General features: G+C 40.3%; 1 protein-coding gene across 4 annotated transcripts in view; it reads left to right on the forward strand.

Annotated features, from left to right (window-relative positions):
• Window positions 1-1,413: 1,413 nt before the first annotated feature.
• FAM184A (family with sequence similarity 184 member A) overlaps window positions 1,414-15,480 on the forward strand; it is a 74,091-nt gene continuing 60,024 nt past the window's right edge. For 2 of the 4 annotated variants that reach the window (XM_059468187.1, XM_059468188.1), the window contains exon 1: window positions 1,414-1,581. In XM_059468187.1, coding sequence (XP_059324170.1) covers window positions 1,414-1,581 — 168 coding nt within the window. The remainder of the gene's footprint in view (window positions 1,582-15,480) is intronic. The other 2 variants (XM_059468189.1, XM_059468190.1) reach the window with 1 other exon arrangement.

The raw sequence follows: 15,480 nt of genomic DNA on the forward strand, positions 1-15,480 counted from the left end.
AGAGGCTGTTAATCTGGGAATCAGATGTGTCCAACCACATTAATATATATATATTCTCACAAGGCCAGAGCCTAGCAAGGAGATGTTAAATTCTTAAAGGGGGTGGCAGTTCTCAGGAGTTGCCCAGGATGGGAACTGAAAAAGAGAGCAGTCAAACCTAGCCTAAAGGTCGTGCTAAATCCAGCTGTGAGTCCCCTCTGGCAGGAACCTTTGTTCCATGCCCATCAGTCTGCTGGCCCGCGGCTGTGTGCTGCAGAAGCAGTGCCTGTGACCCAGGAGAGGCCGGCTGGCTCAGCTGGACACATCCCCACTCGCTGGCTGGGTCACTCAGCACTTTTGGGTGTTTCATCACAGAATCAGTTTAGTTGGAGGCCTTTGAGATCTTCAGCTCCATCCTATGAGCAAACACCACCTTGTCAACCTGACCACGGCACTCAGTACCATGTCTTCTCTTTCACACCTCCAGGGACGGTGCCTCCTCCACCTCTCTGCGCAGTCCATTCCGACATTTATCACCCCTTTTCGTGAAGGAATTCCTCCAAATGTCCATCCTAAACCTCCCCTGGGGCAGCTTAAGACTCTATCCTCTCGTCCTGTCGCTAATTGCGTGGGGGAAGAGGCCAGCCCCTAATTTCCTCCAAAGCTACCCGTGCCAGTCCCGTGCTACCGGCTCTCCCATTTCCAGGGGCTCCTTGCCCGTGCCCCTCCTGCAGCGAGAGCACGGCACCGTCCCACACCGGTCCGACCCCGGGGACCAGCTCCATCTCCTCGCACACTCGCACCGTGGTGCCCTGCCCGGGGCATCCACGCTCGGGGCTTCCCACCAGGACAAGCCTTGGGCGCTCGGCGCAGGCGGCCCGAGCCCCGCCGCGGAGGGGCAGCGCTGACTGAACCCCGACTCCCCCGCGCCGTGCCCGGGCCCCGGGGGCCGAGGGGCTGTCTCCGCCTACTCCCGCAGGAGGGCGGGCTCCCTGCTCCCGGTTCCCCGCTCCCGGTTCCCGCTTCCCAGGACAGGGGGGGGCGGGAAGGGTGAGCCGGGCGCGCGCCCCGCTGGCTGGGCGGCGCGCGCGGCCGCGGGCGGGCGGGGAGCGCGCGCGGGCGGGCGGGGCCGGCGAGTGACGCGGGGGCGCGCGGCGTAAACAGCGCGGGGGCGGCCCGCGGCCCACCAGAGCGGCCTCCCCCGCCCGGGGACGCGAGCAGGAGCGGAGAGGAAAGGCGAGGAAAGGCGGGCGCCCCTTCGCGCAGCGTCCCCCAGAGCTTTGACGCCGCAGCCCGGCGGGGGCGGCGGCCGAGGGAAGCGCCCGGGGCGGGAGGAGCCGCCTCGGGCAGCGAATCGCGGCCGGGGCGCCGGGCTCGGTCCTCGGTGAGGCAGGCAGGAGCCCGAGCGGCGGCGGCGGGAGCCGCGCGGTGAAGATGGCGACCCCGGGCATGGGCTGGCAGCAGCCGCAGCACAGCTACGGCGGCGGCTCCGCGCCCGGCGCGGGGAAACTCGGCTCGGGCTCGGCACAGGCGGGGCTGGGCGCCGAGCAGAGCGCGGACCTGCACTTCAAAATGAGCAAGAAGATCGCCCAGCTGACGAAGGTGAGGGAGGCGCGCCCGCTCCTTCGCCGCCTCGGGTGTCTTCCTCCTCCGCTCTGACTCCTTTCGCTCCTTGCCCTCATGCGGGCGTGATGGGCCTGGAGAGGTGATGGGGGGGGGCTGATGGCAAATGCGGGTGGGATGCGGCCGGGTTTGTAGCCCCGAGGCCGAGCCTGGAGCGCCGTGGGTGCCCGGAGCATCCCCCGGCCCCGCCGGCAGGAGCGCGCCGCGGTCCCGCGGGGAGAGCCCCGGGAGCCGGGGCTGGAGAGGAGCCGCGCACGGGAGTGCCGCAGTACCGGCCCCGCTTCGGGGTGCCCGAACCCCGCCTGGCACAGCCAGGTATCCCCGTGTGCGGGAGCGGATCCCCGACTGCGGGGCTGGTGCTGGTTATTTATTCTGCGGAAATTGTGGCTTCTCTTCTAGCGCTGTTATAAGCCCTTGAGAATCGGAAGTCTCTTTAAATGGGGAAATTCAAGTGATGCTTGCCTTTCCTTTGCTGAAGTGCTGTTATTTAAGGTGTCTGGTAATAGCTTAAATGCCTTAGAGGGTGACGGTGAAGTGTGAGAAAATTTCTGGTCTGCTGTTGCTGATTGAACGGTTTTCATTATGTCATCCCCAGCCTAGAGAATACATTGTATCTTTGTGAGAGGCTGGAGTCAAGCTAGGAGGTTTTTAAAGCCTATTGCTAAGCAGGTAGGCCCAATGTTTCAGATGTGATTTAGTTAGAATAATTTAAAACAATGTTTAGGTGCTGTAATCTCTCTTGTGTGATGCTCAAGCTGTAGGCAAATGGCATTAGTTAGGAAATGAGAGGCAGACTCTCTTTATTAAAGCAGAAGAAGTAATTTTTGTCCGGAATCGAATTGCTAAAACGTTTAAAGGTAATTTTAAAGCGCTGTGGGAGCTGCCAGTGTTCTTTACATGTATGCTAAAATGGATGAAGGTGACATTTCGTTGGAACTAAGAGTGAAGAGAATGAAGACTGCTGGCAGGCTCACAGTGGAGGCAGTTCACATTTATGTACAGTTGATGCACCATTGACCAGTTAAAAATAGTATTTATTGTGGCACACTATGCACCTTAATGTGTTGGAAAGCTGATAACTGAGGGGTATCTTGTCCTTGAATTCAAAGTTCAATTTCTTTTGATGTTAACACCAGTGGAACTCTTAATTCCATAAAGAGAAAAAATAAGCTGAAGGATCTCCTTGCTTTTGCTCCATGTGCATATAAATAATGAAGTAAAGCCTTAAAGATATTACTACAGCTTTGTGCTCCCTAAAAGGTGTAAAAAGCACCTGGAGACCCTAAATGGGTTTTAGGCTTACCTTAAGGCCTAGGTGCATGTGTAAAGTAATACTTTCAAAGAAGAATTTATATCTGTGTGTATGCCTTTGGTATATTTCCCTTACATTCTCTAGGAAATTGCCCAGCAGTTTATAGTTTATTTCAGAAGCAGCATTCCACTTCTGATGTGAAGTCATTTGTGTGTGACCCACGAGTTCCACATCACTGGGCATGTGCCCTGTATACTCTCACTTACTATGCATCAGATATCTTGAGGTGGATGTGAGTTAATTATGGATTTAAATGCATGGTGCTGAAATATTTTGAACTCCTGTACTGGAAAATGCAAAGACAGTAAAAGTAAATTTTTTTTTTCAATTTTTTAATGATCCACAATAAAGTTCATCTAAGATTCTTTGTATTGTATGCAAGTCTGTCCTGACAAAGACTTCAGATTAGTGTAAATAAAATCTGTGAGTTGTTTTCTGTTGTGTATTTCAAATAATTGCAAACTATGTGCTCATACAAGGCGTTTACAAGTGAATTAGGCTTTTGCAGGGCTGGAGTGCAAGTCCCCATGACTTGCAGATTCTGCCAGTGTTGTAGTTTGCATGTTGTGTTCTGTTTTCAAGTTTTAGGGAGAAAGCTTGGGAAATCAGCTGATCTTCCCTGGGTGAAGTTCTGGAGTGAATAATAGTGCTTTTAATTGTAAACCAGGGCGTATATAAAAATACTTCTCTTGCATCTATTGCAAGAATAAAATTAAGACTTTTAAGATGAGGATTAAGATTAAAGGTATTGTATAAGATGTATTTCATTAAAGTAGAGGTGCACATTTTGACAGTTTTGTAGCTAGAGGGCTCAGGTCCTACATTTCTGTTGATCTAGCTGACCTTTCAGGAAAGGAGGCTTAAAAGAATTATAGAAACTTCTGGGTAAAGTATGATCTAAACTTTCTAATCTGCTCTAGAATCTGAAGCCTGGGTTGATAGCTGGCTGCAGAAATCAGTCCTTGGGAAACAACTCAAGCTACAGGGGAAAAATATAAATGTAATAAACTTAATTTTCCTAAGTGAGACTTATTTGTCAGAGAAAAATTAACTTCACTTTGCAGAAGAATCCTTGAAGTAAGGTGTTGCAAAAAGATTTGAGGATGTATCTGTTTAGGTCTTTTGACCAAATTCTGCTGTTCTAGCTTTGTCAAATGCTTACCAGCATATGTGCATAAAATTCCTCTTCAGTAATCCAGAAATTTATTGGTACGAGTACCACTTCTTAATTGTGCTTCTCAAGTTGTTTAGTGTCATATATAGGTACTTCTTGCATGTCTTTCAACTGTTAGCTCTAACTCTTCTCTAAGAGTGCCTTGAAGATATAATAATTCCTCATGTGGATTTAGAGCAGAAGACACGCTACTAGACTAAAACCCACCAATATAGTGTGGTAAAAGAAGATCCAAATACTCATTATCCAAGGAGTACACAAAGTGAAGTTATCCAGACAGCTTCTGTCTTGTGACAAAAGAAGTGTGACTCCATACATATTACTTTAATTTGTGACTCTATATTACTTTTGTACAGTTTGTATTATGAGCCGGGAGTAGGAGCAGAAGAAAATGCTTTCCCCACAGAGGATGAGGGTCACTCATGAATTAAATGTAAAATTCCAAAACTAGGATTTCTCAATTATGTTTTCACATTACTTAAGGGAATCTGATGTTTTAGTCAAAACAATACAGGAACACAAAGTAAAAGGTGAAATTTGTTTAATAACCAGATTTAATCAGTAATTCAGAGTGAGGCAAAATAAGGTATGAATCCATTTCACTGAGCAAAACACTTCTTAAGTGCTTCACTATATTTTTACTTTTGGGTAGGAGAGAAAGACTTACCTGATTTAACTTTAATATGCTTAATTCGCAGGGGAAGGTAAAACAAGTGGTTAGAAATACAGGTCTAAAAAAACCAGGATGATACTTCATGTCATGTTCAAAGACTGCAGTAGACTGTAACTGAAGCAATTTTAGGTCTTCCTCTTCAGTATAAGCTCCTTATTCTCGGGCATTCTGCAAGATCTGTGTACCAGTTTGGGATAAAGTAGCATCTGACACAAAGATTAAAGCCAACAAGAAATAAACTGTGATTATGAGATTGCATATATGTGTTTGTACTACTGCATGCAGGAATGCTAATGCAGTGTTGAATTATGCCTGCTGCAGATGAAAATATACATATATATTTAATTAGTTTGCATAAGACAACTGGATTTAGAAAAAAAAAGCAAGGTGCTGCCATGCTTATATCAATAGGAGAAAATGGTGTTAGTTTTCACAATTTCCACAAGAGTTCAGGAGGCTTGTTTCTCATTTGGATTTGTTGGGGTGTTGATATTTTTTTTGTTTTGTTTTGCTTTTTTTTTCTCTTTCTTTCTTTGTGATGTAGTTTGTAGCTTGGTTATTTCTGATTAAGAAATCCATATCCTAAGTGTGTTGGTAAAGTCTGTTGTGAAAGTTTTGTGACATCAACATAAATCTGTGACTCCTACAGAATAGCTGCATGATTTGTGCTGGGACTATGAAAAGAGACTCTTCATTATTGGTTTGGTTGTATGATATTTGTTGCAGAAATTTTATATTAACTGCAGCAGATCTGATGGGAAAGAAGCACTGGGTAGTGTTGGTGGATGAGAAAATGCAACCTGGCAATGCTCTTGCACAAAAGCACCCCAGTATCCAGGGCTGCACCAAGGGAATGTGACCACCAGGTCAGGGAAACTGATTCTCCCCCTCTACTTTGTTCTCCTGAGACCCCACCTGGGTGCTGTGTCCAGCTCTGGGGCCCCCAGCGCACAAAAGACATGGAGCTGCTGGAGCAAGTCCAGAGGAGGGCTCGGGAGAGGATCAGAAGGCCATGGAGAGAGTCCAGAGCAGGCCACAAAGATGATCAGAGGGCTGGAGCACCTCTCCTATGAAGACAGGCTGGGAGGGCTGGGCTTGTTCAGCCTGGAGAAGAGAAGGTGTTGTGGAGGCCTCAGAGCAGCCTTCCAGTACCCAAAGGGAGCCTGCAAGAGAGCTGGAGGGGGACTTTTGATAAGGTCCTGTAGCGATAAGTCAAGGGGGATTGGCTTTAAACTGAAAGAGGATAGATTTGGGTTAGATGTGAGGAAGAAGTTCTTTACTGAGAGAGTGATGAGGCACTAGAACAGGTTGCCTAGAGAAGCTGTGGATGCCCCATCCCTGGAAATGTTCAAGGCCAGGCTGGATGCGATTTTGAACACAGTAGTGTTGTGGAAGGTGTGGAAGGGGGGTTGGAATTGGACAGTTTATGGTCCTTTCTAACCTTAAACTATTGTGTGATTCTGGAAGAAGAGTCTGTACGTGCTGTGAAGATGATCTCTACCCTACAGTTAGCATTTTTGTCTATTTAATAAATAGAAACTGTATAAAACATTAATGTTTTTCCTTGGTACATACTTAGAACTTGATGGTTCCGTTTTCGAAAGGTTCCAGAAAAATCAGTTCAAAGATGATGGTAACAAAGTTCACCAAGACACATCATCCTTGAGTAAACAAGAAACTAGAATCCAAGACTCCTGAGACCTGACTTCTGTTCTCAATTCTTCCAACAGCTTCTTGCCTATATTTGGGAAAGAAAGTCTTTGATTTTACCTGTGTTAGAAAGAAGTACTTAGACAATAGGCATTAATGTTGTCAATCCAGTCAGTTTCTAGGGGATGTAGATAGTAAATTTATTTCAAAGACTGAAGTGCAAATTTGATGATTTTTAATTCAGATGCTTATGGTTTTTGTTGTATGTACTCATTTTATGGGATGGTTAAAGGTCTCCCTCAGCAATCACAGAATGCAATTTTATGCAAGTAAGAGCTGTAAGGTTTAACTTATATAAATGATTCTTAACAAAATGTTTCCAGTGAAACTTTGTCAGTTTTTATTTGGAAGTATTCTGCCTCAGGAAACAAAACAACTAAACCTCTTGCAGAAAGTTCATTGTGCATAAAATTATACAAAAACTTTAAAAAAGAGCCTTTAAAACCAGAGAAGACATGAGAATTTAAAAATCCCTGTAGAACTGTTTTGATGTTAGCTGTCATCATGTTGTAGTTGATGCCATTAACAGTTTTGTAAAAACTTGGGATTTAGCTTTTTAAGCAGCCTTATGTCATCTCTCCAATGTGTGTTAACACTGGCAGTAGGCCAGTATTTGTAACAGTTCCAGGATTGCATGAAAAGAACTGAGAGGCGGGTGTGATTTTAGTATGTATTTTGATGTCAGCATTTTCCATATTATTCTAACTGGTAATGTGTGAGCAAATATTATGTTACTACATTAAAAATAGTAGCAAGGGCTAAAAGATCTGAAAATTTAATATTAGATATTCAATTAATTTACATTTCTCTTGAGATATTTAACTTTGTTTTGTGTTAATTATTCCAAAGATAGCTGAAATAAGTCCTCTCAGAAGGGAGAGACTTCTCAGGTAGGAAATGCGAAACTTGCTGCAGAAATATTCTCTATCTTAAAATTTTTCTTTTTAAATCATGCTAGGGTAGTTTATCCATCTTCCCTGTCAGACTCTTTCCATGTCATATTCCAACTCTGTCCTTATTCCGCAGTAATTATGATCTTAGCAAGGGATATTCACAGAGAAGTTTTCTGTACCCATGATAGTATAAGGAGAAAGGTGGAACTGGGTAAAAATACCATGTTTTTCATAACATCTGATATAGTTCAGAAGAAGTCAGTAGAGCTTTCAGGCTCTCAATATCTTCTTCAGAACTTCCATAAATTCATCCGTTATTATCTTTGTCTGAATGCTTTCTAGTTGATGTACTATAAATTGCTTTAAAGCAGCTGTGGCTTATAATTTAGACCTGAAGAGGTCTTTCTTACTGTCCACGTTTTGTAGGACAAAAATTATGGAATTTGGTGATTAATAAGGATCATATAGCTCTCAAACGGTTCTTCCCTTCATTATCATTGCAATCCTGTAAGGTGAGACTGCAGGGATTCTATGTTGACCTGATGTGGGTGTATCTCAGAGCTCAGTGTTGTGATGTGTGAATTGGGTTAATGACTTTACAGGCTTTTATCACAAGACATCAAGAAGAAAGAAGGAGGACAGGAATGAAATATTTTGAATATAAAAAAGAAATATACTCAAATTAATTCCTTTGCTCTCCACCCACATAGTTTTAATGGTTGACTGGTAACTCAGAGTTCTTCTGAGGCTGCTGATAACTTGATGTTCTAAAGATGTTTCCTGTATGTGTGTGTAGTTGAAAGTGTGGTGTTGCAAAACTGTCTGATCACACATTCACATATGTTACTAGTCTAAAATGCCTCTTGTGGATATATCAGCTTTTCGCGTTTTTTTTTTTCTCCTCATTTTATGAACATCCAAAAGAATAATAAAAATTAATTGATAAATAAATAAACTGGGGGAGACGATAAATGGCAGCTGGGGGTATAGTTTAGTGGTAAACTTGCAAGTGTTAGGTTTACAGTTGGACTTGATGATCTTAAGAATCATGAGGTTGGAAAAGATCCTGAAGATTCTATATGCATCCTCTTGTTTATTATTCACTGCCAAAATTAAATAATATAGAGTTACAAAGAACTGGAGGACTGTGAGGTATTATTGCTCTGATCTGTACTTCAGCTGTTAAATCCCATACATCAACACACTACAGATATTTAAAGAAAAGCTGGAAAGACATGGATTTTACTACTAATGTCAATGTTAACAACACCTCAACATTTAAAAACTAGAGAAGGAAGAACATTCAGGACATAGACTAAACTTGATATTGCAACACCTGGAAAGTTTAAAATCTGCCAACCTTTAGCTGCTTTTATATAGAGCAATATAAACCTTATGAAAAAAAATTAAGACATATTTTGAATATATATTGATTTAAGGTTTTGTTGTTGTTACTGTTTTCAGCTGAGTACTGCTTTATGGAAGAAGGCTTTTGCAGTTTTCTTTTTAGATGGAAGTGCCAGTTCAGAGTTAAAAATGCAATACTGAAATGCTTTCCTTCAGATGTAGAAGATGTAAACTGGAGAGTCTTTTATGTATATTTGACAAAGGAAATCAGTAGTTGAACTCTGTAACTGTACAAGGTATTTATAGTTAAATTATTTCATACACTTGCAAATTAGTATGGGCACAGCACTCTGAAGTACTCAATCCTGTAAGGAGTTTTGGTTTGACAGGTCTTACAAAAACGTATCAGCAGAACAGTCTGGTGGGTTTTTTGGTGTTGCTTTTTGGTGTTGTTGTTGGTATTGGAAATACCATGAATGTGCAAAGAATTTGTTTCAAATTGACAGACTGAACACTTCTTTAGAAGAAGGCAGATTGCAATTTAATATTAAACATTGTGGTTTTGTGCATTCTTCAAGCACAGGAGAAGTGTATTTGGCGATAGCATTGCTTTGCATACTGTTTGTATAGTACTGTATTGTCATGCAACCTCTTGGTTACACATGCTTTAGTTTTTAATGTCTAGAAGTACAATTAAAGGTGTATGTCTAGGTGTACAGTTACATGTAACACATCTAATACTGCATAGAAGTGTTATTTGTCATAAGTCATTTTGGTGCAGTGACTTCTAGCCCTGAGTACTTTCTAAGCACTTAAATTATTTCAGTATCTCATCCTTTGAACTCAGGCTTTGGCTTTAATAAAACCAGTAATTTTGTCAGTGACACTACTGTTTTTCACCCTTCCAATTCTCCATTGAAGCTTCATTTTCCTTTGACCTGTAAAATGGAGGAGGGCATTACCTTAAAATAGTCACTAACTTTTTCTAGCTGTTTGCAGGCTTGTTGCTAAATAAAACCAGCAAATCTCAACATAACATTATGAAATCAGATGTATATGTCTCTTGGCTGCTACAAGTTTGGCAGTAGTAAGCCAGGCATCTGTGTATTCTTCTAATGACTGATGTCATACCAGTAACCAAAGGCATTTCATTCCAAAAATAACCAGAGAAACAAAACAGTCTGAAGCTATTCACCATCTTGTCCTACCTAACGCATATTACCTGGTTCTGTTTCCTCAGCCAGGCTCTTCTAACTGAATCTAGAAGGCTAGGAGGAGGAGGAAGAACCTTTTGCTGAGGTTGCCACTTGACTCGGATCAAAATGACAGCTTTTAAAAATAGCTAATGTTAAAAAGTTCATGAAGTCCTTCTTCAAGATGCTGCCATTAAATAAAAGACAACCTTTTAGCTGCAAGAAGTAGTATGAGGTGAATATGAGAAGTACTAGTTTTCTATTTTAATTTTTATGAGATTAAAGTAATTTTTTCATCCAGTGTCCTAAAATTTAATTTCTAGAAACCTGAATTGTAATGTGTTCAGAAAACAGGTGTGCTATAATCCAAAGATTTGTATTTGAACAGTGTTTTTGCTCACAATGTGACTTAAAGCAATAACTTCTAGTAAAGGGTATCTGACACTGCCTTCTCAGATCTAGTATTTTGCATTATGGATGCTGATGTGTTTGGATAGGTTGTACTAAAATGTATTGCAGTAATCTTCTGTGACTGCCTTTGTCCTTTTAAAATTTGACAAATGAAGATAATGGGAAATTATTTCTTTAATAAGGATTAAGGAAAAGGACTTGATTTTTTTTTTTTAATTTAACTGCTTTGTGTAATTGTAAGTGTAGGTTTCACACTTAATATATAGTTTATTGTAGCTGGTTGTAATAAGTAATCAATTGTATGTTTATACATAAAAAAGACAAAACATCTTGAAAATCTATGCATGCCTTTCTTCTCAACATTAACCAGTCTTATCAACATAACTCATTTATTGAAGAAAATACTTTGTTGTGACACAGAATGGTAGAAATTTATTTGAAATTTTGGATTCCATTATTTTGTCTGTGCTGTTCACTAGCTTTCAATCTATTGTGTAGCGTTATTGTGTTAACTTAGAGTTATATGTCTTATATGTCAGTCCTTTCCCCAAAACCCCTTCTCTTTTTTTTCTTTTAAAAACACATTTCCATTTGCTTTATGCTGAGGCTGTACTTGGACACAAAGCTCAGTTTACATATTCCTTGAGCTGACCTGGAAGTGTTCTGTGGCCATTCTTTCTATTCCTGTCATTCTTGTCTTCCTTTATTTCCGTGCTGTGTTTCACATCCTGTGAAGGGTCCACACTGTGGATTGAAAAGGTATATATGGCAGTTTGGTGTATCAGGTGTGTTCTGTCTTGCCTCCAAATATCTGATGCATGAGATGGTAATTCTTATCACTTTGGGCAGACACTGCTTTAGGAGATGTGTTCTGAACAAGTGAAGAGCCTGAAGCGACTTTAGCCTCTGTTGGTTTGCATTCTTTTCCATAGCTCTGAGTTGATACTTTACAATAAACTAGATTTCAAATACCAGATTGTTGGGAGGGTGGAGGGTGTTGTTTGTTGCTGGAGTTTTTTGTTTTGTTTTGTGGGGGTTTTTTTTGAGAAAGCTGTTTGTGTAATAGACTATTTACCTCTAATGGAAATTTTAAAATGTTTTGGTATGAGACTTTGTTGTGGTTTGTTTTTTGTTTCTGTGGGTTTTTTTTTGTTTTTTGAGGTTTTTTTTTCCCTTATGCATCTATGCTCCCTGGTCCTGAGGGAAATTAAATTTCCTGCTTTCAAAAAATCGTTAGCTTGGTAAAGTCATAGACAGAAGTAATATACCTTCTCACTCTAGAATATTAAAAAAATTACCTACTGATGATAAACTCCAGCTTCTCTATGGGCCTATATGAAATTTTGATAAAGTTGGTCCCTTCATTCAAGTCCTAACTCACAAGTTATGTTCAACTCTACATTAACTACTAATCTTGACCCTCATCTGTTCCCACATATAGAAGAGGAATTCTTAAAAGAAAAAGGAGACTTTATTAAAGCTTTAGAAAGAAATGAAGAAAATTCTCTGGTCTTGGAAGCATAAAAACCCAGTCACTTTGTCAAAGAACTGAGAATAGTCTTAAGTTTACCTACAAGAACCAATTTTATTGAAGAGCACAATCTATATATAGTTAGTGAAGTGTGAGGCTGTATGTGTGTTTCTTGGGAGACTAGTAAGGCTCTCCTCTTGGGAAGAGGAGCCTTGGCAGACGCTTTGCCTGTGGGCTGTGCTGGGGCTGTGTTGAATTTTGCTCCTGACCCACGTTGCCCCTTGGCAGCACGGGTGGGCGGCAGCCACAGCTCTCCATGGTACGGAGTGTGGGGCTGCCTCCACACCTTGTCCTCACCAGCAACCAAGTCTGACTTGGTTTATGCAAACCAGTGCACTTCCCTGCTGGCAAAATCTCGTTAGAGGCCCAGCTTACATAACTACAATTTCCCAAATGTTTTATGTAGTCGGTGTGGCGAACTATAACATTGATTCTGCTGAGCACCATGGAGGTAAGTGCAGTGAATTATTTCTCTGAAAGTGTGTGCCATGCTGTGTCTTCCCCAGAAACCTAGCAGAATAAAAACCAAAAAGGACAAAGAAGTGAAAATTAAAGCAGGCACTGGTGTTTTTCAGAGTTCTGTCTGTAAATTAAGTAATATTTGAGAATATTTGAATGAACAGCAGCATTTTCTTAATTTTGTCAGGACTCAGAAAGAGGGGTTTATGTTTGATTTTTGAAAGCTGACTTGCAGAATATACAACAAAAAAAGGATTAAATATTTTGTTTTATGGTATTCTGAAGTAACTGCATTTTTAGCTTATAAGGGTCTTAAGAAGCTGTAAATGCAATTGTCTTGTCATAAAATTCGCTAAAGATATGTCTTTTATTTCTGGATGTTGCCCCATGTATCTTAGGTTCACAAGTCCTCAAAATAAGAAGAAATTTCCTATTGAAACAACATACTACTAAAACCCCTTACTTTGATGATTAATCAAAAACAGTGATCCAGGTTTGTAAGATGAGTACCATTTTCACCCTCTTCCTCCACTTAGGTGTTACTACTTCTTGTTTTGGGAAATTCTGAACTTAATATTACTCTGCTGAGAGAAAATTCCTTTGTTTATGTGTGGAATCATTTTGTAGAATGAGGATCTCTAGGGATCTATATACCTGAAAGGCTAAAATCAGATATGCAAGTATTTAAGATATAAATGTGAAAGGAAATGCAGCTCTGAGACAAACACAACTTGAGAATAGCCCCTTGGCCTGTCCTGTCTTCCTTGCAGCAATTGAAGGTCCAGTCATAAAGCAGATGTGTCAACTATAGTCTAGATAGGTGATTAGAGGGTAAATGGGATTCTTTCACGTGGGGAGGCAGATTGGGGAATTTGTACATCTGTCACTAAAGTTTTTTTTTTTTCTTCAGTGTGTTTCTCAAGATTCTTGGGAAATTGTCTGAAGCTACTATGCCACGGATTTGAAATGTTTTTTTCTGGCGTAACCTGATTGATAGAGGTTGCCAGAACTGAAAAGGGGTTTTGACTTGGTGCTGGTACTGCCCCACCTATCCCAGCACAAGGGTATTGATTTGTGCTTGCAAGTACATCCCAAGGGAGCCTGTAACAGGAGGAAATAGTTGTTTCTAGTTGAATGAATAATGAATTGCGATACACAATGAATTAGTTGGATACTTTGCTTTGAGTTCTAGAGTATTTTTATGTCTGGTTTTGTGATGAAAATGCTGGAAAACTAAGAGATACAAGCACATGTTTAACTTTTTATCTGTAAAATGAGACATTTCTGAAATATACATAGCTCTGGTTTTATGCATAAAGCTTGTTCATTTTTAATGAACTTACCATGAAAAAACCTTACACATTCATGAAAGAGATTTTGTTTTGGAAGCTGTATTGTATGCAGTCTCTTTAACCTTTAAACTATATGTAGAAAGCCATGGAAATTCTCAAAAAGTATAGATAAATTAGGGGGAGGATCTGCTGGAAACAGAACAGAGCTAAATATCAAAAACTTTCATCTTTATTAGAATCTTTCCTGACTCTGTAATGGAAGCAGTGTTGAATTAGTCGCTGAAGATACTCGTGCTTAGTGTGTAAAAGTGATGTTAAAAACTCAAAGCTTAAATGGTATTTGCTAGCTAATTTGGAATTCAACTTTGAAAAAAGTATTAGAAAACTTAAACAAATTTGCTGTTAACTGTTAAATGCCCTAAGTCTGAAAAACAAATTGTTCCATGCTGTTTCTTAACTTATTAAGATGTGAGTTATAATTTTCTGTATTGAATTACAGCTGGTGTATTGACAGTTGCATTGTACATAGAATAGTCTTAAAATGGGCCTTGGAATGATATCTCAGTGTGTTCTCTGTATATGAGTTGCATAAATAATTCTTAAATTTTTGTCTTAACTAATCGTGTATTTTGTAATATGCCACCAATTTAGCTTATTTTTTGTTTGCCTTATTGTGTAAAAAGTGAAAGATTTCTGCAGTAGTAGTCAGAACTAAGCATGTTTGTGTAAGAACTGAATATGTATATGCTGACAGGTGTGTGATGCAGACCTGTACCCACCAGAGGCCTTGAGCTAATTATTTAATGTGAACTTGCACACAAGTGCTCAGTGGTTGCTTTTTTTTTTCATTTCTCACTGATCTACTTGTTTGATTCATATGTGTTCCTTGATTTAAGACTGCTGCTGATTTATCATTTGTTGAATTTAATAAAGGAAGTAATACATGCTGAAGAAAGAAGACTTCTTAGTGTTCCTTTAATGATCTTTATCATATTAGCTATCACAGATTTTCTTCTTAGGCTATCTAATCACAGTGAAAACTTGATGACTTCATGAAGATTCTTATTTGACTGACCCATCAGATGTGGGGAATTTTTGTTGGAAGTGAAAAATTCTGAACAGTCTTAACCTACAGAATTCTGTATGATGAATTGCTTGAAGAATAGCAGTTAATGTCTCTCATTTTATGTGGAATAAAGTATTGTGAAAGAGGCAAATCTGGCAAATCATTTACAATATAAGTACTCTTAAAATAGGAGTATTGTATTTCAGCTGCCAAGCAGAAACAACAGTAGAAGCCTTTATTACAATTGCATGAGACAAGTTTTTAAGAACATTCACTAGGGTAGCTCTCCAGAAGATTATCTCACTTATGAAGTTTTGGTTCAACTAGATAGCCATAATAAGAAAGTATAGCTGTTGGGCTGAGTGTTCAGGATTCTACTTTAACTGTATTTAATGGGATGAATAGAAAAAAGAGATGCTTTAGGACAAAGCAGTATAATTATATGCTTTTATAAGAGCATCAATTTTCTTGTAGGTCTCTGATGGAGATACTACAATTTTCCTAGTTATGTATATGAATTTTTTTCCACTTCTTTATTGAATGATTTAGAAAACTTGTGGTGGAGGGGACTGCACAAACTTTGAGTAGATTAGATACTATGAGGAAGAAATATATTTAGTCCTTTTATTTTTTCTTTTTTTCTTTTTGGTACGACTTTTTAAAGGAAATTTAAAATCAGTTGCATCTCCACTGTTCTTTGTTGTGTGGCTGTGAGTCTTGTCCAAGTGTGTGCTAGACAAGTAGACATTAAAGTAGACTAAAAGCTAGCTGCACCTCTGGACTTGGTGTTTAGTTGTGTGAAGCTCCGCTGAGGGCT

This window comes from Ammospiza nelsoni, chromosome 3 (genome assembly GCF_027579445.1).
Source record: "Ammospiza nelsoni isolate bAmmNel1 chromosome 3, bAmmNel1.pri, whole genome shotgun sequence".
Lineage (NCBI taxonomy): Eukaryota > Metazoa > Chordata > Aves > Passeriformes > Passerellidae > Ammospiza > Ammospiza nelsoni.